The sequence below is a fragment of the Canis aureus genome, chromosome 37 (assembly GCF_053574225.1).
Source record: "Canis aureus isolate CA01 chromosome 37, VMU_Caureus_v.1.0, whole genome shotgun sequence".
In the NCBI taxonomy this organism is placed as follows: domain Eukaryota; kingdom Metazoa; phylum Chordata; class Mammalia; order Carnivora; family Canidae; genus Canis; species Canis aureus.
Window position 1 is genome coordinate 7,088,306 of NC_135647.1, and position 18,128 is coordinate 7,106,433.

The window sequence follows — 18,128 nt, forward strand, 5'->3', positions numbered from 1 at the left end:
GACAGAACTTTCTCTGCAAGGCTTCCACCTGCCCTCTAGTGAGTTCTTCCCACTTAAAGGTTCCCTTTTACCCATGAGTGCTCAAGAGTTACTGGTTGTGGCATTTCACAGGGCAATCTCTTGAGTACAGGAAGCTTGGGGTGTGAGTGTATATCATACTAAAGGGCTAGTATTCTATAAGCAACATGACAAATTAATCCAGAATTATACAGCACATTGACAAATGATAATGGCAAATTCTGAGGTGAATAACATTACGGCATTAAAAGTCAACACAAAGATGCTACAGTAAGGCACAATTTAAAATCTATGCGACTTGCAGGTAAAAACATAAGTGATCATTAATTCTTTCAAAACATATTTACTGAGTGAGGGGGATGGATCTTGTCTCCCAAGTTTAAGGTCTGGTTAACATAAACCAAAAGGCCACTGGACTTCCCACAAAATAATCTATAAAAACAAATGGATCCTTTAATATATAAACTGTTTCATGTCTTAAAATGTATCTATCAACAGGACATTCTTATGTATTTCTTTCACACTTTAATGTGTGAATGGAGGATGCAGAGTTTTTTTTACTTAGCATGAGAACATATGCTTGAGAGAACCACTCTGCATGTTGTCATATTTTGAATACATGTGAAGATACAGTTTTATGGTGGGGAGTGACTGTGTAAATTTAATGCTGCTCAAATGAGGGGGGCCCAATTAAAGTCTATGTCTAAGCTCACAAGGTCCTAGGATCCCTAATTATATCATCCTCAGAAGAGCAAAGTAAAGAATCCTCTCATTAGGAAATAACTCAAAATTACATGAAAAAATAAAAATGATTCAAATTTTATATTTAAAAATATCCCACTAATAGCATAAAAAGATGACAGAAAAATCAGTTCAGTGACAATTAATAAAAGTAGTCAAACTTATGAGGTATTTATTAAAAGTCATAAAACTTACATCCTTTTGAAATCAGAACTGCACCTTTTCAATGTTAGGTTTCTTCCATATCCTGACAGATCCCATTATATGTGTCAAGAAACCGTCTTATCCATTCATATAAAAACATTAACTTAGTTAATTTTCCAACTGGATTAATAAATCTGAATAAAACAATTTAAGTCATATGATTGTCTGCTCATGACCAGCTGTTTTAAATTAGTATATTCAGTAATTTAGACACTTTTCTTCGCAAAGGTTGTGTGACTTAATAAATTCCCATATGCCTCAACATGTGCCAGTACTACTAGGTTATCTTCAATCCAGCTGCTGTTATAGTAATAGCTGCCAACTTTTAAACAACTGAAGAGAATAATGAATCAACTTCAAGTTGGCTCATAAGTAAACTTCTATTGCTCCCAGCTAAAACATGGGCCAGTTTCAACTGTAAAGAAAATTAATTAAAAAGATTTCACCTCTAGTGTCTCAGAGACATGGCATCATGAACATCACTGAATTAGTAGTTTAAAAGCCTGCAGCTCCATATTAACTCCCACAGTTTGGATTTCAGTGTTAAATGCAATAGGTTGTTTTCAGAATTGAATTTTTTTTGATGAAACAGATTAGGAGATGCCCCATTCCTAATTTATACATGAATATATAAGTCTCTTGTTGATGGAGAAAAAAAAAATCAAGATTCTTAGCTGTTAAAGACTCATTAGAAAAAAAAAAAAAGAAAAGAAAAAGGCTTCAGAAGCTTCAGAGAAAACAAGACATTAGTACAGGAGCTTAAAAGGGGAAAGCACCAAACCATTTTAAGTCAGGGTCATTATATGAACACATGAAAGCTAAAATGACAGTGTGAAGCTCTCTTTAAAAAAAAACACACACACACACTAATGAACAATATTTTACTGAATTTTGATAAAACACTGGCCAAAACAATTTTGCGCTGGATCAGTTATCCTGACTAGTCGTCTGCTATTGAAGTCCCTGAAACTTTGGTGTTTCCCTTAAGTACTAATCTATTTGGTATAAAGCTGTGCTGGTTTTTATAGGGGAAAGTAAGCAAACTATGAGAGCAGCAGCCTGCTTAAAATGCCTCATTTATTTCTAAATGTTTGTTGCAGTTGAAAATGACTCCCTGGATGGGTGGACTTCCCTGAAGGGACAGGAACACTTTATCACTGAAGAGCAAAGTTGGATAATATTGTCCGCACAGCAATGAGTGAGTGCTGTACTATTCCTCACAAGCAACAGGACAGACTGGAGAGAAGATACAATTTTATGGCTCTGATGAACTGCCTAAAACCATGCCAGGATCACCTTATTAGTAGTGATAATTCGATTTCTTCTTGTTTTCAAAGAAAACAAAAAGGTATTATCAGGTATAATACATACAACTTGTAAGTTATAATCTAAGTATGGAATTGTATACTGAGGTTGCTTCCGCCCTCATTGTGCATATCCTATACAGAGTTTTAATAAAAAACAACCTCTTAGAGATGCTATCTAGACTCATACTCTACCATTCCAGTGATTCATACCACTTGACATTGACATTGTGGATGGCTGGGTTGTGGGATGGAGTATCTTCTCCAGGGGTCTCCAATATCCTCTCCAGGGATCCCTGATATTTCCAGTGCTGGAAATATTAGAGATCCTCAGGGAGAGTACTTGGTTCTGGGATCTTCCAGATAGTAGAATAGTTCTAGAAAAGTTACACAGATGCCTCAGGGTAATTCAGAATCTAAAGAAAGGACAATATGTTTAACCCTTGAATAAAGGCAAGAGACTACTCTTTAATACTTTGATTTGATCATCTTTAACCCCTCAAGGAGTCTGTTGAAACTGTTCAAGATGCAACAGATTTAAAAACTCCATCTTTGGAACAACATAAAAGGCTAAAAACTGATTGTGAAATTGTTGCCCAGTTAGTAATTCCCCAAACAACTGAATCAGCACTCATCCAAGTGGAGGAGAAAGAGAGGTGTTGATTCCTTAACATCACTGAATCACATTAATGCAACAGACCATTTGGAAAGTGTTCTAGTCTATTCTGGACAACAGTATGCATGTCTACACTTGGCAAAATCTTGTGCAACAGGTATGAATTGTGCACATTATTTGCTACTGCACTAGTAATAAGCAAGAGGCAAGAAATTTCACAGGTGCAACAATATATTTGCAATTTTGAAAACATTCCATTCACCAATGCCAATGTGCCCAAAAGGACTCTCTCACATGAGACAAATTTACCTACAATAAGCTAAAAGAAATGCAAAGGAAGGACACCAGACCATTTAACAGATATCTAGCATAAAAATTCTTATTCTTTAGCTTTGACCTCAGTTCTCTTTAGGAGCAGAAAGTATTATTAAAAAAAAAAAAAGAAAGAAAGAAAGTATTATAGATGGTAGAGATCTGTCATTATTCTGTTTTCTGCTTTGAAGGCTGTATATACTTAATGATTATAATTATGAAATCCTAGAATAAATATGCCTTCTATTCACTGATTTGAATATTCGAACAATTAGCTGTGTTTGTTTGAATGCACACAAGTGTCTTTATTTCTAGTGGTTAGGATAATCAAGAAATGCCTAGAGGTGAAAAAAAAATTAGAAAGACATAAAGGAAAGATGAGGAAGGAAGGAGAAAGTAAATAGAAGAAAAAAAAGATTTTAAAAGATTTCCATGTAGTCAGGATAAGTCACTAATTGAAGGTGGAAAAAATAATTGCTTACAATTTGTATAAAGCAATCATATCCATGTAGCACTTCGACATGGTACAAAAGTACATAATTATAAACAAGAAGATGAAAATAAAAATTTGTATCTTAATTAAGAAAAACAACAGAGGAAAAATTATGGGAAAAAAAATATGGAAAGTAGGAAGACCCATGCCGCAAATATGCCAAGATAAATGACATTACCCCAGAGGGGAGAACAGTGCCCTAGACTTAAGAAGGTTTTGTATGACCTTGGCCAGCCCTACTATTTCCTGCTTTGTATAATCACAGAAGGCAGTCAGTGTTTGGTGATGATGAGAAGTAGGATTTTAAAGAATATAATTATGGGCTGCAAGTGTTTTCTGTGGAAACAAAATGATCATTCATGTCTAAGATTGTGTAAATATGCCTTAATTTTGGTCAACAGCAATTTCAACTTTAAAAAACAGAATCCTAAGACCTCCTTATAAATCACAATTCTTCAAGTAATCTTCAGGGATAAGCGTGTAAAAGCAAAGACATTCCAGATAGTCTTCAAAAAATGCTACTTGGTAGAAAATTATCTATTTTGTAATGACATGACTTGGCCTACCTCAACATCAGAACCAGCTCACAACCTCAAAAAGCCACATGAAAGGGGATTTAAGCAAAGCCAAAGCAGTTTTCATCTACTAGGACAGGTATAAAAATGATCACAATGCACATTACCTTAGAGAGACTGGCAATCTTACACAAATTAATGGTGTGTCGTGCACAGATGGGAGGTGGATATAAGAAAAACCACATCAAGGCTCCCTAAGGAAACTTAAAGGCTAGGAAAGCTTCAAAACTCTCGCCTTCTCTCTGGTACCTTTAATTGTGGCTACAATAAGTGCGTTTTTGCCACATGCTTTTGAAAGGAAAAAAAGAATGGTTATTTCCTTAAGTACTAACAGACTTACTTCTCTTTCAGAAAATCCACTACTCTTTTGAAGTCAGCCACGCAGTATTCTCTTTTCATTTCCATGAGTACGGTGTCAGAGGCAGATTGGACTGGTATGTGCAGAAAAGCATAGACTCTGGGATGATTAAGGATTTTTGCCATTTCCTTTAAAAAAAAATGGAGAGAGAAAACATTAATCATTTTAAAGAATTAGGTAATGGCTTTTCCTTCAGATCAACACTCACAAGGGCAAGCAAATAAACATGGCTGAAAACCGACTGTCAACCAGGCTCTTCAAGCGAACGTCAATGGGTAATACTCTATGATGCCGTTTGGAAATTTAATATGACTTTCAGGGGATTCCACGCAAGACTTACTTCCTCACGTTCGGTGACAAAACGAAGGTAAACTCACAGAATCCCTGAGGAATAAAATTTTTGAGTACCTCAAAATAAATACCTTTCTTCCCTTGCCTCAAAGAAGTTTTATATTCTGTTTTGCTGCATAAAGAGAAACAGCAATAGTTAAACTGTTAAGGCTCTATAATCCTGTGTACTTGAATAAAATCTCTCAATTTAAGGCTAGTCAACACTTTTTTTTTTTTTAAATACCAAAGGAGAAGAAGGAATGCATAACCTGTTGCTTCTTCAGCTAGTTGACTAACACGTATGTTTTGAGTATCTAACTATGCAAAAGAGACAGCGTCACACAATGAAGCCAGCAGATGGCCAGGGCTCACCTGATGACATCTGGAAGTAGAGTAGGGAAGAAGGGAAGAACATGTAGAAGAGCCTCTCTTGCAAAGTTAGAGCAAACTGGAGTGAAACAAATTAGGAAACCCAGAGAGTGTTTTATAAAATTCCTCAGAGGACACAAAGGAGGGCAAGGAAAAGAGTAAGGAAAGAAAGTCTGCAAGAGAAACTGCACTCCCCTTTCTGGCCCAGGGTCATGATTGCTGGGAAGCCCTTTCTGATCTATTGTATAAAATCAGTGCAAGTTTAACTCTCCTTCACTCACTAGCTACTAAGGGAATTAGCTCATTGAAGAGCTATTCTTTTTAGGTTCCCATTCATCTGTATGAAAATGTGTGACCATGAACTTCAGGTACTTTCAAGGAAGAAAAATAGTATTGGATAACTTGTCTATTGAGTGCTTACATATAAGCACACACTGAATTATTTTGTTTTATTTTCCCTCTAGCTCAGTAGCTCTAGGAGGTGGGTACTGCTACTGTCTCTGTTTCACAGATAAGAAAACCAAAGCACAGAGGAGAGTGAAATTTCATTTTCCAGATTGTGTTTTTGGTTAAGGTGTCATCTTTTATCGTGTTGAAAGTTAGCTGATGCAGAGTCCTGCCCCTTTAGAAAACAAAGATTTTCTTACATTGTTTGGTGAATCTTAATGTTGAGTCATGAAAGACCTGAAAGGTACAGAAGCCATAGCACAAAGCCAGCATATTTACTATGGGCTACATAATGCTAAGTGTTGTCTCACACAGCTTCATACACAGTAGGCGTTGAGTAAGGATAGGAAGAGCTTACTGGCTAAATACCCAGCCAAGAAATGTAACAATTTTGTGAACAGATAATATATTAACCAGTTATTTCTCTGTTAAATAAGAAACTCTTAAATTCTAGCTCTAATGTATATATCGATGTCTATAGGTATCTATCTATCTATCTATCTATCTATCTATCCATCCATCCATCCTAAGCTATATATACCTAGTAATTTCTAGCAAAGAAAGTATGGATAAAACATATCCATTAGTAATATTACTGGGCTATTGAATTTCTGAGTCCAAAGAGATTTTTTAAAACAACTAAGCTGCTATTAAGAAGGTGACAGATCTGAGTTAATTGCACTTTTCTCTCACATTGGTAAAAGCCCTAATGTTTGTAGTCAGTAGAAAGAAAAGTGGAAATGCACAGGGCATGGTTGATACATATGCATGGGTGACCCCTGAATAACTGGGAGGTGACTATGGAATTTGCTGGCTCTCTGACTCCATAGATCCTCAAAATACCTCAGGGTGGCCTACTGCTACTACTACAAGCAGGATACTGCTCTGGATGAAGTACTGCCCTGTTACAGTACGACAATTTGCAAATTAAAATGATAATAGTAACAAGTTGGATAAATTTGGTGGATTTTTCCCTTTGGCTCTCAAAATAAGACTTCCTACTAATAATTATCTTCAGCATCGTACTATAGATTTTGCAATTTTAGAATAGCAGGCACCAGAAGACAAAATAAAAATAAACTTGCCCCTTAATTAAAGTCTATATTTCTCCTACTGAAAGAATTATGACTTAACATAGATTAATGTATCCCAAAGAGACAAAGTACAGACAAATATTTTTGTTCTGTTTTTAGTTCTATTTCTCTTCTTGAGAACTCAACATGTTAGTTAAAAACCATTTGGTTTCTTCACCCTTTGAAATCCTTTTATTTCTAAGGTTTGGCTGATAGATAGCTACAGGTTCTCTGGTGCCAGAGATTACTTCTTCCTCTCTGATTCCTCAACAACTGTTCCTAGTGTTATCAGAGTGTTTTCTTGGTTCTAACTTGAAACGTGAGAATCAGACTCTCAGATGGAAGCTCTACAAGAGCAGGGAGTATGTTTTACTCCTCTTGCTGGATCCCCACAATGGCTAGTACTGTGCTAAGTATACCACCAAACCATATATATGTATCTGGGTTAAAGATGCATAATCATACATGCAAAGAGATTTAAAATATAAATGCTATTCGATAGGAAGATAAATTTTCAATGAGTAATAGTTCAGGTTTGATTAAAGCAGGTAACACATATTCAAGAAGGTAAACAAACATATAATTGGCCTGCCTTAATTTTTGGGAGTGAAAAATTACATGTTCATGTATAAGTAAACACAAAGTAAAAATCAGACATTTTGTAGATAGCCACCTCCTCCATGGGTTTTATTTCTGAAAGTCTGTTGCATCTTTATATTGGAATCATAATGTATTTTCTTATCCAAGTAATTTATAAATGACCTGGGGTCCAGGTTAACCAAAGGATAAAGAGACATTTAGTTCAAAATGTGGCTAACAAAAAAATGGCAGCCATGAGCAACCCCCAGCTCTGAGCTGGTGGAAAAAGTCTGAGTAGACAGGCAAGTATGCTAGTTGGCATGTATGCATACAAGGTGTGTGTGTGTGTGTGTGTGTGTGTGTGTGTGTGTGTGTAGTTCTGGTAGCAAGTAGCATAGAAACAGTAGCTCTTTTAACATAAGGTCACTTATAGTTTAAGGGCTAATGTATCAAGGCTGCTTAGCATCTAGACGGTGACTACTTTATAAGCAGGGACTGCAGAATTGCTAACCAAATCCATGAAAGAGTATTTCCATTCAGTGCTTTTATTTGGAGTTGTCCTCTCATGAACTGGGAGTCATCTCAGTGTTATTTTTTCATAAACTTAAAAAGCAAAGAAAAAATAATGAGTGGAAGAAAAGGGGCTTAATTTTAAAAAGGCAATTCTATGTATGGGTACATTTTAATTTATTTTATTTTTGAAAGAGAGAGAGAACAAACGTGCCCACAGGAAGTGGGGGGGGAGTGAGGGACACAGAGTGCCTGATGCAGGGCTTGATCCTACGACTCCAAGACCATCATGACTCGAGCCAACTCAAGGTGGCTCAACCAACTGAGCCACCCAGGTGCCCTTGTATGGGTACAGTTTTAAAAGAAATGTTCCATTTCATTTTTGTTGTTCTGTAATCATCACATTAATTATCATATTCTACCCGGGTTTGAATATGCACTCTGCTAGCGTAATAAGGTTACTTAGTGTGTGTGTGTGTGTGTGTGTGTGTGTGTGTGTGTGTGTAAAACATATTAATACTTGCATTCAGATGCCTGTGCATTCATTTTATAGTTATCTGTCCAAAATCCCTCTCAGATTATAGCTTTGTTAGAAAGTATATGCTTATTGAGAATGCGAACCTTTGCAATGCTACATTTTCCACTAAACTAAGACAGATGATGAAGCAAAAAGATACTTCAAAAAAGACAAATTACACCACTATCTTTAAGCATTATAAAAAATAGTTTATTCGAGATATAATTCAAATGCCACACAACTGACCTATTAAAAAAGTATGCAATTAAATGCTTTTTAGTATATTCATAGGATGGTGCACCATTACCAAAATCTAATTTTAGGGTATTTTCATTTCCCCTAAAACAAATCCTGTACCTACTAGCAGTCTCTTCCCATTTTCCCCATTCCCCAACACCTTTCCTCCAGCCTACAACAGCCGGCAATCTATTTTCTAGCTCTATGAATTGCCTATTCCACACATCTCATATAAATAGAATCATTAGTCTTTTGTTACTAGTTTCTCACTTAAAATGTTCTCAAGGGTCATCCGTGTTGAAGTATGTAGGTATTTTTTTCAATTAAGTAAAATATAGGAATTTAGAATTCATTAAATATGCCACTTTATACAAAAGTATCTCAAACGTTCTGAATATTATTAGCTTGATTAAGGTAGTAAAGCAAGTTTGAGTCATACTTATGTACTTTAACAACACAATCTGGTGGCATAAATCTAATAGAGATGAACTTTTATATACAAAATCTTATTAGGAAAAACTATAAGAGATACTATAAAACACAGGGGAGAAATGTTACAAAAATTCTTCTAAAAAACTTTTCCTAGAAGGAGAACTGGGGGTGGGGGCTATAATCTTTTTTTTTTTTTTTGGCTCCCATTATTTGTTTTTTTTTATTTTTTATTTATTTTTTATTTTTTTATTTTTTTATTTTTTATTTTTTTTTTATGATAGGCACACAGTGAGAGAGAGAAGCAGAGACACAGGAAGAAGGAGAAGCAGGCTCCCGCACCGGGAGCCCAACGTGGGATTCGATCCCGGGTCCCCAGGATCGCACCCTGGGCCAAAGGCAGGCGCTAAACCACTGCGCCACCCAGGGATCCCCTATTTTTTATTTTTTTTATTTGTTGTTTTATTGTGGTAAAGTACGTATGATGTAAAATTTCCCATTTTGACCATTTTTGAGTGTACGATTTCATGACATTAAGTGCCTTTACAGTGTTGCACCACCATTATCACCATCCATCTCTAGAAAGTTTTCATCATCCCCAAGTGAAACTCTATACCTGTTAAACACTAACTTCCATGCCTCCATATCCCCCACCTTTTATTATCACTAGTTTTTTTCTCTAGGAGGGTGACTATTCTAGGCACTTCATATAAGGGAAATCATACAATATTTGTCCTTTTGTGCCTGACTTATTTCACTTAGCATACTGTTTTCAAAGTTCACCCCTGCTGCAGCAATATTATGTTATTCTAAATATCTCTTTTCCAGGCAGTTGAGTGTTCTACTCTCAGTGCCAGGGCACACCATATAGGCTCCTATTAGCACCAGTTTCCCTGTCCTGTAATTTTACCATACATGTTCACACCCCAAGGATATATCTTATTTATCTGCATCTCCCAATTTCTTTGCTAATGCCCGGCCCTTAAATGCTTAAGTTATAGTTAAATGAATGAATGACTGAATGACCCAAGTAATTAGTCAACATGGTTATATTACAGTAAGTCCTACAAAGACTTCTAGCTAAAGGTCAAAACAGTAATGCTTGTGTTCTAGGAGATTCTATTTCTGGAGTCACCTTCAACACTCTGAAAGTCATGTAAGTCAAGATAAAATAAGACCAGAGTCCTATTTCATCCATTACTTCTCATTAATGACACTGTAACAGCCACTAAGTGAATTACCAGCACCTACATTTACTCAGCAATCTAAAAATACATTATCATTTAATAGCATCAGAAAGTGAATGAGGGAGCCTAGGAGAATATTTCCAATCCTTATGTCCCAAGTGAAGAGGATTAGATATTGTGAATAGATTCTAATTTGCATTTGATCTATAACTTAATTATAACAGGATATTCACCTTAAACTGCAAAGAGTTAACATTTTCAGTATTTGCTTTAAAAGAAGTTGAGACAAATGTCCTTTCTAATTAGGCTTCACAGAAATGTTAAAAGGACTTCAATGTTCCTTTACCATTACCATTTCATCTAAGTGTCATAGTCAATAATCAGACTTTACATTACAAAGATAAAAATATACATTAATACTAATGTCAGAACGCTGAGAGTTATAATTATACACACATTTTTAAACTGATATTATCATTATTCTATTTTATAATTATGATTCTGCTCTGCCATCATCAAGAAATCAAAAAAAGTTTTGTATCCTGACTGCGGTGATGGCCACACAAATCTCTACATACGTGAGAATTCATGAAACTTGAACACATGATTAAGTCAATTTTACTGTATGAGTTTTCAGACAAAATAACAAAGAGGAAAATTCACAGTAAAATCTGTTGTGTTTTAAACTATATAATATGAACAGGTATATCCTAAAAAACAAATGTATAATATATGTACAGTTGCCTTTTTCCTATTAAATATTGAGTCTACTAACCACTAAAAGAACAAATCAATACATGATCAATTTAATGGGGAAAGTGCATCCCAGTTAGACTGAGCACTCAGTAGAGACAATTCTATTGGCTTCTCTCAGACCTGACATAAATAATTAAGGAATGTGATGGAAAGGCAGATGTTATTTTTAAAAAATATTTTATTTATTTATTTGAGAGAGAGAGAGAGCGTGCACACAAGCAGGGGGGAGGGGCAGAAGGAGAGGGAGAAGCAGACTCCCTGCTGAGCAGTTTGGGGTGGGGGGTGAGGGTAAGCCTTGATCCCAGGACTCTAGGATCCTGACCTGAGCCAAGGCAGATGCTTAACTGACAGAGCCACCCAAGCATCTGGTAAACTCAGATGTTAAAGATTTGTTTTTAAATATTTAACACATTTATTTATGGTCACATTATTCAATCTAAAGTTAATTTAGATAACTTTTGTTTCAGGTGTTAGGTGGTAACAGTGAAAGGAATGTTCTAGTGATTGAACTGCTCCAGTCAGAATTGCTTGGTATGTAAAAGGAAGCAGCTAAGCAAGTATTTAGTAAACATCAAACTATATTTCTGGGACCGGGGATGCAGAGAAGACAGTAAGCTCCTCTGCCTTTTATAAACATGGAAACACAGAGCCACCTGCTTCCATGAAGGAGCAGGGTGCCTGTGTCAGACACTCTGCTGAGCAGTTTGTGTGTATCTCATCTGTCCCCTCATCTCACAATGTAGGGGTTTTTTTTGTTTGTTTTTCTGTTTTTTGTTTCTGTTTTTGTATGGTAGACTGTGTTGCTATTTGCCAAATATTCTAGTTTCCCCTCCCTGTGGAACTCAGGAGCAGCTGTGTGACTTGAAAGGCCAATGAAATGTGGACAAAAATGACAGGTGTTACTTCTGGGCAGAAGGTTTAAAGCCAGGGGATCTCTATGTCTTTCATTTTTCCCTTCTTCTACAGTCTAAGTTCTGAAGCACAGACAACCTGAACAGAGCTTCAGTCGATCCATGACAGATACTTAGCATGAGCAAGGAAAAACATTTTTGTCGTTATAAGACACTGACATTTTTTGAGATCATTTGTCAAACAGCATAACCTAATGCATCCTACTGCCACGTTGTCATTTTATGGATGAAGGAAACAAACATTCGGAGACATTTAAAATAATATGTTCACAATGAATAGTAGTAAGTGGAATAATGGCATTCAGGACCTATGCCTGTCAGACTGCAAAGTCCTTTTTTCTTAACCATTTTTCAAAACACTGGAATGGAAGTATATATCAATTATAAAGGGAGAACAGAGGAGGAAGAAATTAACTGTTAACATGAGCAACAGACAATTTCATCCCAAATGGAGTTCAATTTTCAATGACAAACAAAATTTTTCCAGGCAAACCACAACAGGCAACATATAACTTAGCCCAGTGCTTGAGGTACAAGGCTGTGCATTTTGTACAATAATCTGGCAACCTGTCACATCAATTCTGCTTTTTTTTTTTTACTTAATAATATCAATTATATCTTTTAAACTACATTTGGGAAAAATAAGAAATACACTTGGGGACCACTTAATGCTTCTCTACCGATATACCAATGGTAACATTCTTTCTTGAAATCATTTTAAAGAGGGAATTGTTTGAGGGGTTGGGCTTATAGATCCTAAGCTGAATCTGTTACACACCTTTGGAAAAAATATGCATAAGATAATTAGAATACATAACAAAAAACATTTCTTTTCAAAAATGAATGTAAAAAAATTAAGGCTTTTCTGCATTATAAAACTAATATATATTCATTTTTGAGACTTTGGAAAACAGAATGGGAAAAATTAGCCCTACTTATAACAATCACTGTTAAAAGAAAACCACTGCTCTTGTTATCATCTTGAAAGAATTAAATAATAAAATTATATTGATATTACCCAGTGGGTTTAGAAAAACAGAAATGATTTTCAAAGACCAAAATATTAGGCTTAATAATATTTCTTAACAATACATCATTCCTGTGAGTTCAATTTCTTCAATAATGAAAGAAAAAAACCTTTCTTTTAAACCGGGTCCAGATCACCCAGGCACTTACACTCCAGGGGCTCATAATGCTGCCACATTAGCATAACAGGAGGGAGAAATCTGAATATGAAAACAACAAACAAAGGAGAATCAGAGACAAGAATCAGCAAAACAACTTAGAATCATTCTTGAAGAAGTTATTACCATTAGAGCAATGTTGTCCCTGGAGCTAGGATGAAAGAATGAAAAAGATGAATAAACTTGAAAGAAATTTCTTTGTTCAAGAAAACATAAAAATGGGAATGAAAGTAAAAGGAGAGAAGAGGGACAGGCAATTCTTTCCCCACTCCCAAATACACTGTCACGTAAGGGAGTTCTTAGAAGACATTCAAGACTTTGGTCTTAAAAACATGGACCATAAGCAGTCATTTAATTGGAATGATTATAAGAGGAACCAAAAATGTTCCCAGCCCTCTCCAAATCACGATGCTATGAGTGGTGTAGCAGCAGTGATGATGATGATGACAAAAATACAGCAGTTAGCATCCTCAGGTGTTAGACTCTGCTGAGTCACACTCATCACATTTAAACTTCTGAACAAACTTAGAAAGTAGTTTTACTCAATCTAAGACTAACAGAAGTTAATTACCTTGCCCAAGGGACAATGGCAGAGCTGGAACAGGCCCACCAGCGCTCTAACTCTTGAAGGGTATCAGAATACGCCACTCCAACATATGCCTCTTTGGTGTATGAATTATTTTGAGCTAAAGGCAATTAAGAACAGCAGACCCAAGAAAGGCTCTAAAACACGGGGCCTTTCTTTCCCTTTTGTAAAGGAAATTTCTATTTATAAAGGAAATTTCCATTTTTAAAGATGGAAATTTAGAAAAAAGAAAAAGATGTAAATACAGACATTCCAAACTATGATGAGAACTTTTGATAACTCTTACCAAAGATGAAAAGCAAACCTTAGATCTGCATTGCAAACCTTACTAAAGTATCCTCCTTCATCATCTTTTCCTGGTCACCTTTTCTTAATTTGTCTCCCTCACCCTGACGCCCCCAATCCTTTGCTTTTGTTTTAGCATAGGATGGCATATAAACCCAAGTTCTAAACACCCATTTGGGCTGCTGATGGCTGGGGGCTTCCATTTGTACAGGAGTGATGCACCTGTTAATGAACTTCTGTTTTTCTCTTATTAATGTGCCTTTGGCCAGTCTAACTTATAGAATCCCAGGTAAAGAACCTAAGATGCGTAGAGGAAAAGATTTTTTCCACACCTAGACACTGCTCCATCAAATGTATCTCACAAAGGCATTGTTTCTGCAGACTAATGTGTGATCCTCCCTAAACCTAAAACTATTCTTGAGAAATAGCACAAACCAATTCACATAAAGATGTTAGCAATCATTTCTGGGAGGACTGGAAAGAAGCAGTGAAGAGTGGTCTCTCTAAATAAGACATAAAATATAGTCAGATCAATAGATCAATATCTGTAGATACATTAAAGGCAATTTAAATTTTAAGTTGCAAGTTTCCTTATATCCAATTTATTAGAAATTTATGGATTTTTAAAAAATGTCTCAATGCATAAATTAAAATGCTCTTATTACTTGAAATTAGATGATAATAAACAAAATCTTTGTAATCTTTTGCTACTGGACACTATGAAATTTGAATTCAAACTGATAAATGGGTATGGGTATATCATTTTCACAAGGCAACAAGGCAGGGCATATTTCCTCCTTGTTCTACTTTAATTGTTTTCACTTGGTAAAACTGGCTTCACACATCAGTTCTTTAATTGGAGCTAAAATGAAAGCATTTCCAGTTACTGCAGGGTAGGCTAGCTTGTCTAAGAACGCCTTGTCAGAATATTTTGATATTTTAACCTGCTGCTTTTTAAAGTACTGTAGCTCCAAAGTTACAGGATCAGATAGATTGTCTAGCACATAAAGAAAGATCAGGAAAAACTTCCATTTGATGACCCAAATTTACCTTTGAGAATTTGAGCTAATTTTTAAACATTTTGTTGTTTTTTAATCAAATGGAAGTTAAAATTCTATGCCATTGAAATAGATTTCTTCAGAAGAGTAAGGAAAATGAAGATTTTTATCATCCTCTTTTCTGTCAAAGCCTGTGGCCTCTACAAATATAAAAATCTGCTTTACCTTTATAGGAAGTTTCTGGCTAATGCTAATAGAAACAATCATTTGATACAAAAGAATTTTCAGATCTTGAATTTTGCCATTTTTATAGGCAAAAATAAATTTTTTAAATTACTTTAAAAAAAGACAGAAGAGGGGATCCCTGGGTAGCTCAGCGGTTTAGCACCTGCCTTAGGCCCAGGATGTGATCATGGAGACCTGGGATCGAGTCCCACGTCGGGCTCCCTGCATGGAGCCTGCTTCTCTCACTGCCTGGGTTTCTGCCTCTCTCTCTCTCTCTCTCTCTGTGTGTGTGTGTCTCTCATGAATAAATAAAATCTTTAAAACAAAAACAAAGACAGAAGAATAGGCTTTGCACCTCATCTTTCCAATGATCAGATGAGTCATAAATATGTATTATTAATACATTATGTTTACCTGCCTTCAGAACAGGATAAACATGGGTCTAAGTAACAATGATTAAGGAGCTACAATGTACCAGGTTATAGGCTAAGGATTTCCTTCTGTCTTAGGTGAGAAAAATAATTTCCAAATCAAGAATGTACCCTTTTTAAAAATATTTCAAAATTAGCTGGAGATTGAGAATATAGAAAGCAGAAAAGAAAACTATGTCAAAGATAAGTGTAACAGAATATGGTGAAGTGACCTAGGACAGAGGGTAATGGTCATCAACAAATTTCCTATATCATGTTAGATCATTTCTCTGGTCCCATCCTCACAGGACTCTGACTATAATCTCTCCATACAACTACCCAATGACCACAGTTCAGAGGATATCTAGGAACAACTGGAAATTATTCAGAAAGGCATAAAGAACTAGGAGAACACATTCTAGATGAAATTTATCCCAAGTATCCCCTGAGTAAAATTAGCACTCTGGAATGTCTTCTGAGAGAAATGAACAAAGGAAAATCCAACCCCATTGAGGTTTAAAGATTACACATTAAACCTACTCATTCGAAGCTAAAACCAAATGGGTGTTTAACTTTTATTTTTTCCTTAATAAACTATTGAATGACTTTCTACAATCTCCGGTTATATAAGTTTAAAAAAGAAGTTAGTATAGAAGAATGGATCAAGGAAATGTGGTATATATTGTGTTGTGTGTACACACAGGAACATATTCAGCCATTAAGAAAAAAAAAATCCTGCCACTTCCAACAGTTTGACTGGACATCAATGGCAATATGCTAAGTGAAATCAGCTAGATTTTAAAAGTTCTCATCATAAGAAAAAATCATTGTAACTATGTGTGGTGAGGGTTGTTAACTAGATTTACTGGGGTTATTGTTTCACAAAATATACAACTATTGAATCATTATGTTGAATGCATGAAACTAGTATGTTATAAGTCAATTATATCTCAACTTTAAAAGTGATTTTGCTAACTGGATTGTGGCAATGGTTGTACAAGTATATAAATTTACTAAAAATTATCATCAAACTGAATACTTAAAAAAGAGTATAATTTTCAAGCTTAAAATGAAAAAATCTAGGTGTAAACCACCTAATATTGAGGTTTACTTAGAGGCGCATACCAGGTCATTGAAAAAGCCAAAATAAGAATTGTGAATATCAAATCTTAGTTTGTCTCACTTAAATATACTGCTTCTTCGTAAACTCAGGTGCTATCAACTCAATTTGGCAACTTAATTTAAAAGTATAATGTGGTGATTGTCTAGTAGAGGCATAAAGTGTTTGGAGTAAGAACTGAAAATAAATTAATTCCTTTTGTACAATGGGAAAGACAGTAATGGAAGTATGGATGGATTTTTAGTAGGCAGGAGTAGCTTGGAGGTGGGGAATGATATTCTAGACCAAGGGTGACATTCAAACAAGTGTGCAGTCTAGAGCATGTTCTAGGCAGAGCCGCAGATCTGTTTTAAGTAGAAGTATGTTGCCTGAAAATTGATATATGTTAGAAGGAGGGAGGAAAGTCATCATTGGAAAATAAGATCGGAAAGGCAGGGTAGACGGTTAGACTAAGGTGCAGGATTTTGTTTTACAGACAAGTGAGTGGTACTGAAACTTTTAGTTGGTAATACCCCAAAATAATTTTTTTTAAAAAACCATGTGCCACCTCATACATTTTTTTATTGACACTGAAATATTTTTCGTAAGTTTAAATAGTTGCAAAGTTCAAATATGGAATTGTAAAATAAAACTGTTATAGGAAACAGTTTCCTATAGGAAACTGTCACATAGGAAAAGTGACATTCTCTTTTTTCTTTCAACTTGAATTTCCTTTCTACTTCCTCCACAGAATTTTATCTAGTATATATATTTTAAGATTTTATCTATTTATTTGACAGAGAGCGCGCGCACACAGAGAGAGGGAGTAGTAGAGGGAGAGGGAGATGCAGACTCCCCTCTGAGCAGGGAACCCAACATGGGACTTGATCTCAGGACTCTGAGATCATGATAGGAGCTGAAGGCAGATGCTTAACTGACTGAGCCACCGAGGCATCCCTTATATATTTGTATGCTTGAAAGTCTACTACTGATCATTCGAACCATCCTTCTTTGCATCAAAATACGTGTGTATGTTAAAATAAAAATATTATTGTGACTGCAAGGCTCTAAGTATTTTTAAAGAATGCTTTTTTAAAAATTGAATTGTCATTAAATTACTGGTACACAAGTCATCAAAACAACATAATGAGTTATTAAGCATAAATGTAAAAACTTATTATAAATGTAGTCTTCAATTAAATGGACGGTGAGGGTGACAGGCCTGAAACTCTTTATGTGTTGCTTTAAAAAAAGGCAGCTTGGGAAGCCTGGGTGGCTCAGCAGTTTAGCGCCGCCTTCAGCCCAGGGCATGATCCTGGAGACCCGGGATCAGGTATCGCATCGGGCTCCCTGCATGGAGCCTGCTTCTCCCTCT

At 35.7% G+C, this 18,128-nt stretch overlaps 1 protein-coding gene across 8 annotated transcripts in view; it reads right to left on the reverse strand.

The window, feature by feature from the left end:
• Nucleotides 1–18,128, reverse strand: part of CDKAL1 (CDKAL1 threonylcarbamoyladenosine tRNA methylthiotransferase) — a 662,780-nt gene that overhangs the window by 236,105 nt on the left and 408,547 nt on the right. For all 8 annotated transcript variants that reach the window (XM_077886100.1, XM_077886099.1, XM_077886094.1 and 5 more), the window contains one exon: nucleotides 4,604–4,749. In XM_077886100.1, the coding sequence (XP_077742226.1) occupies nucleotides 4,604–4,749 (146 nt within the window). The remainder of the gene's footprint in view (nucleotides 1–4,603; nucleotides 4,750–18,128) is intronic.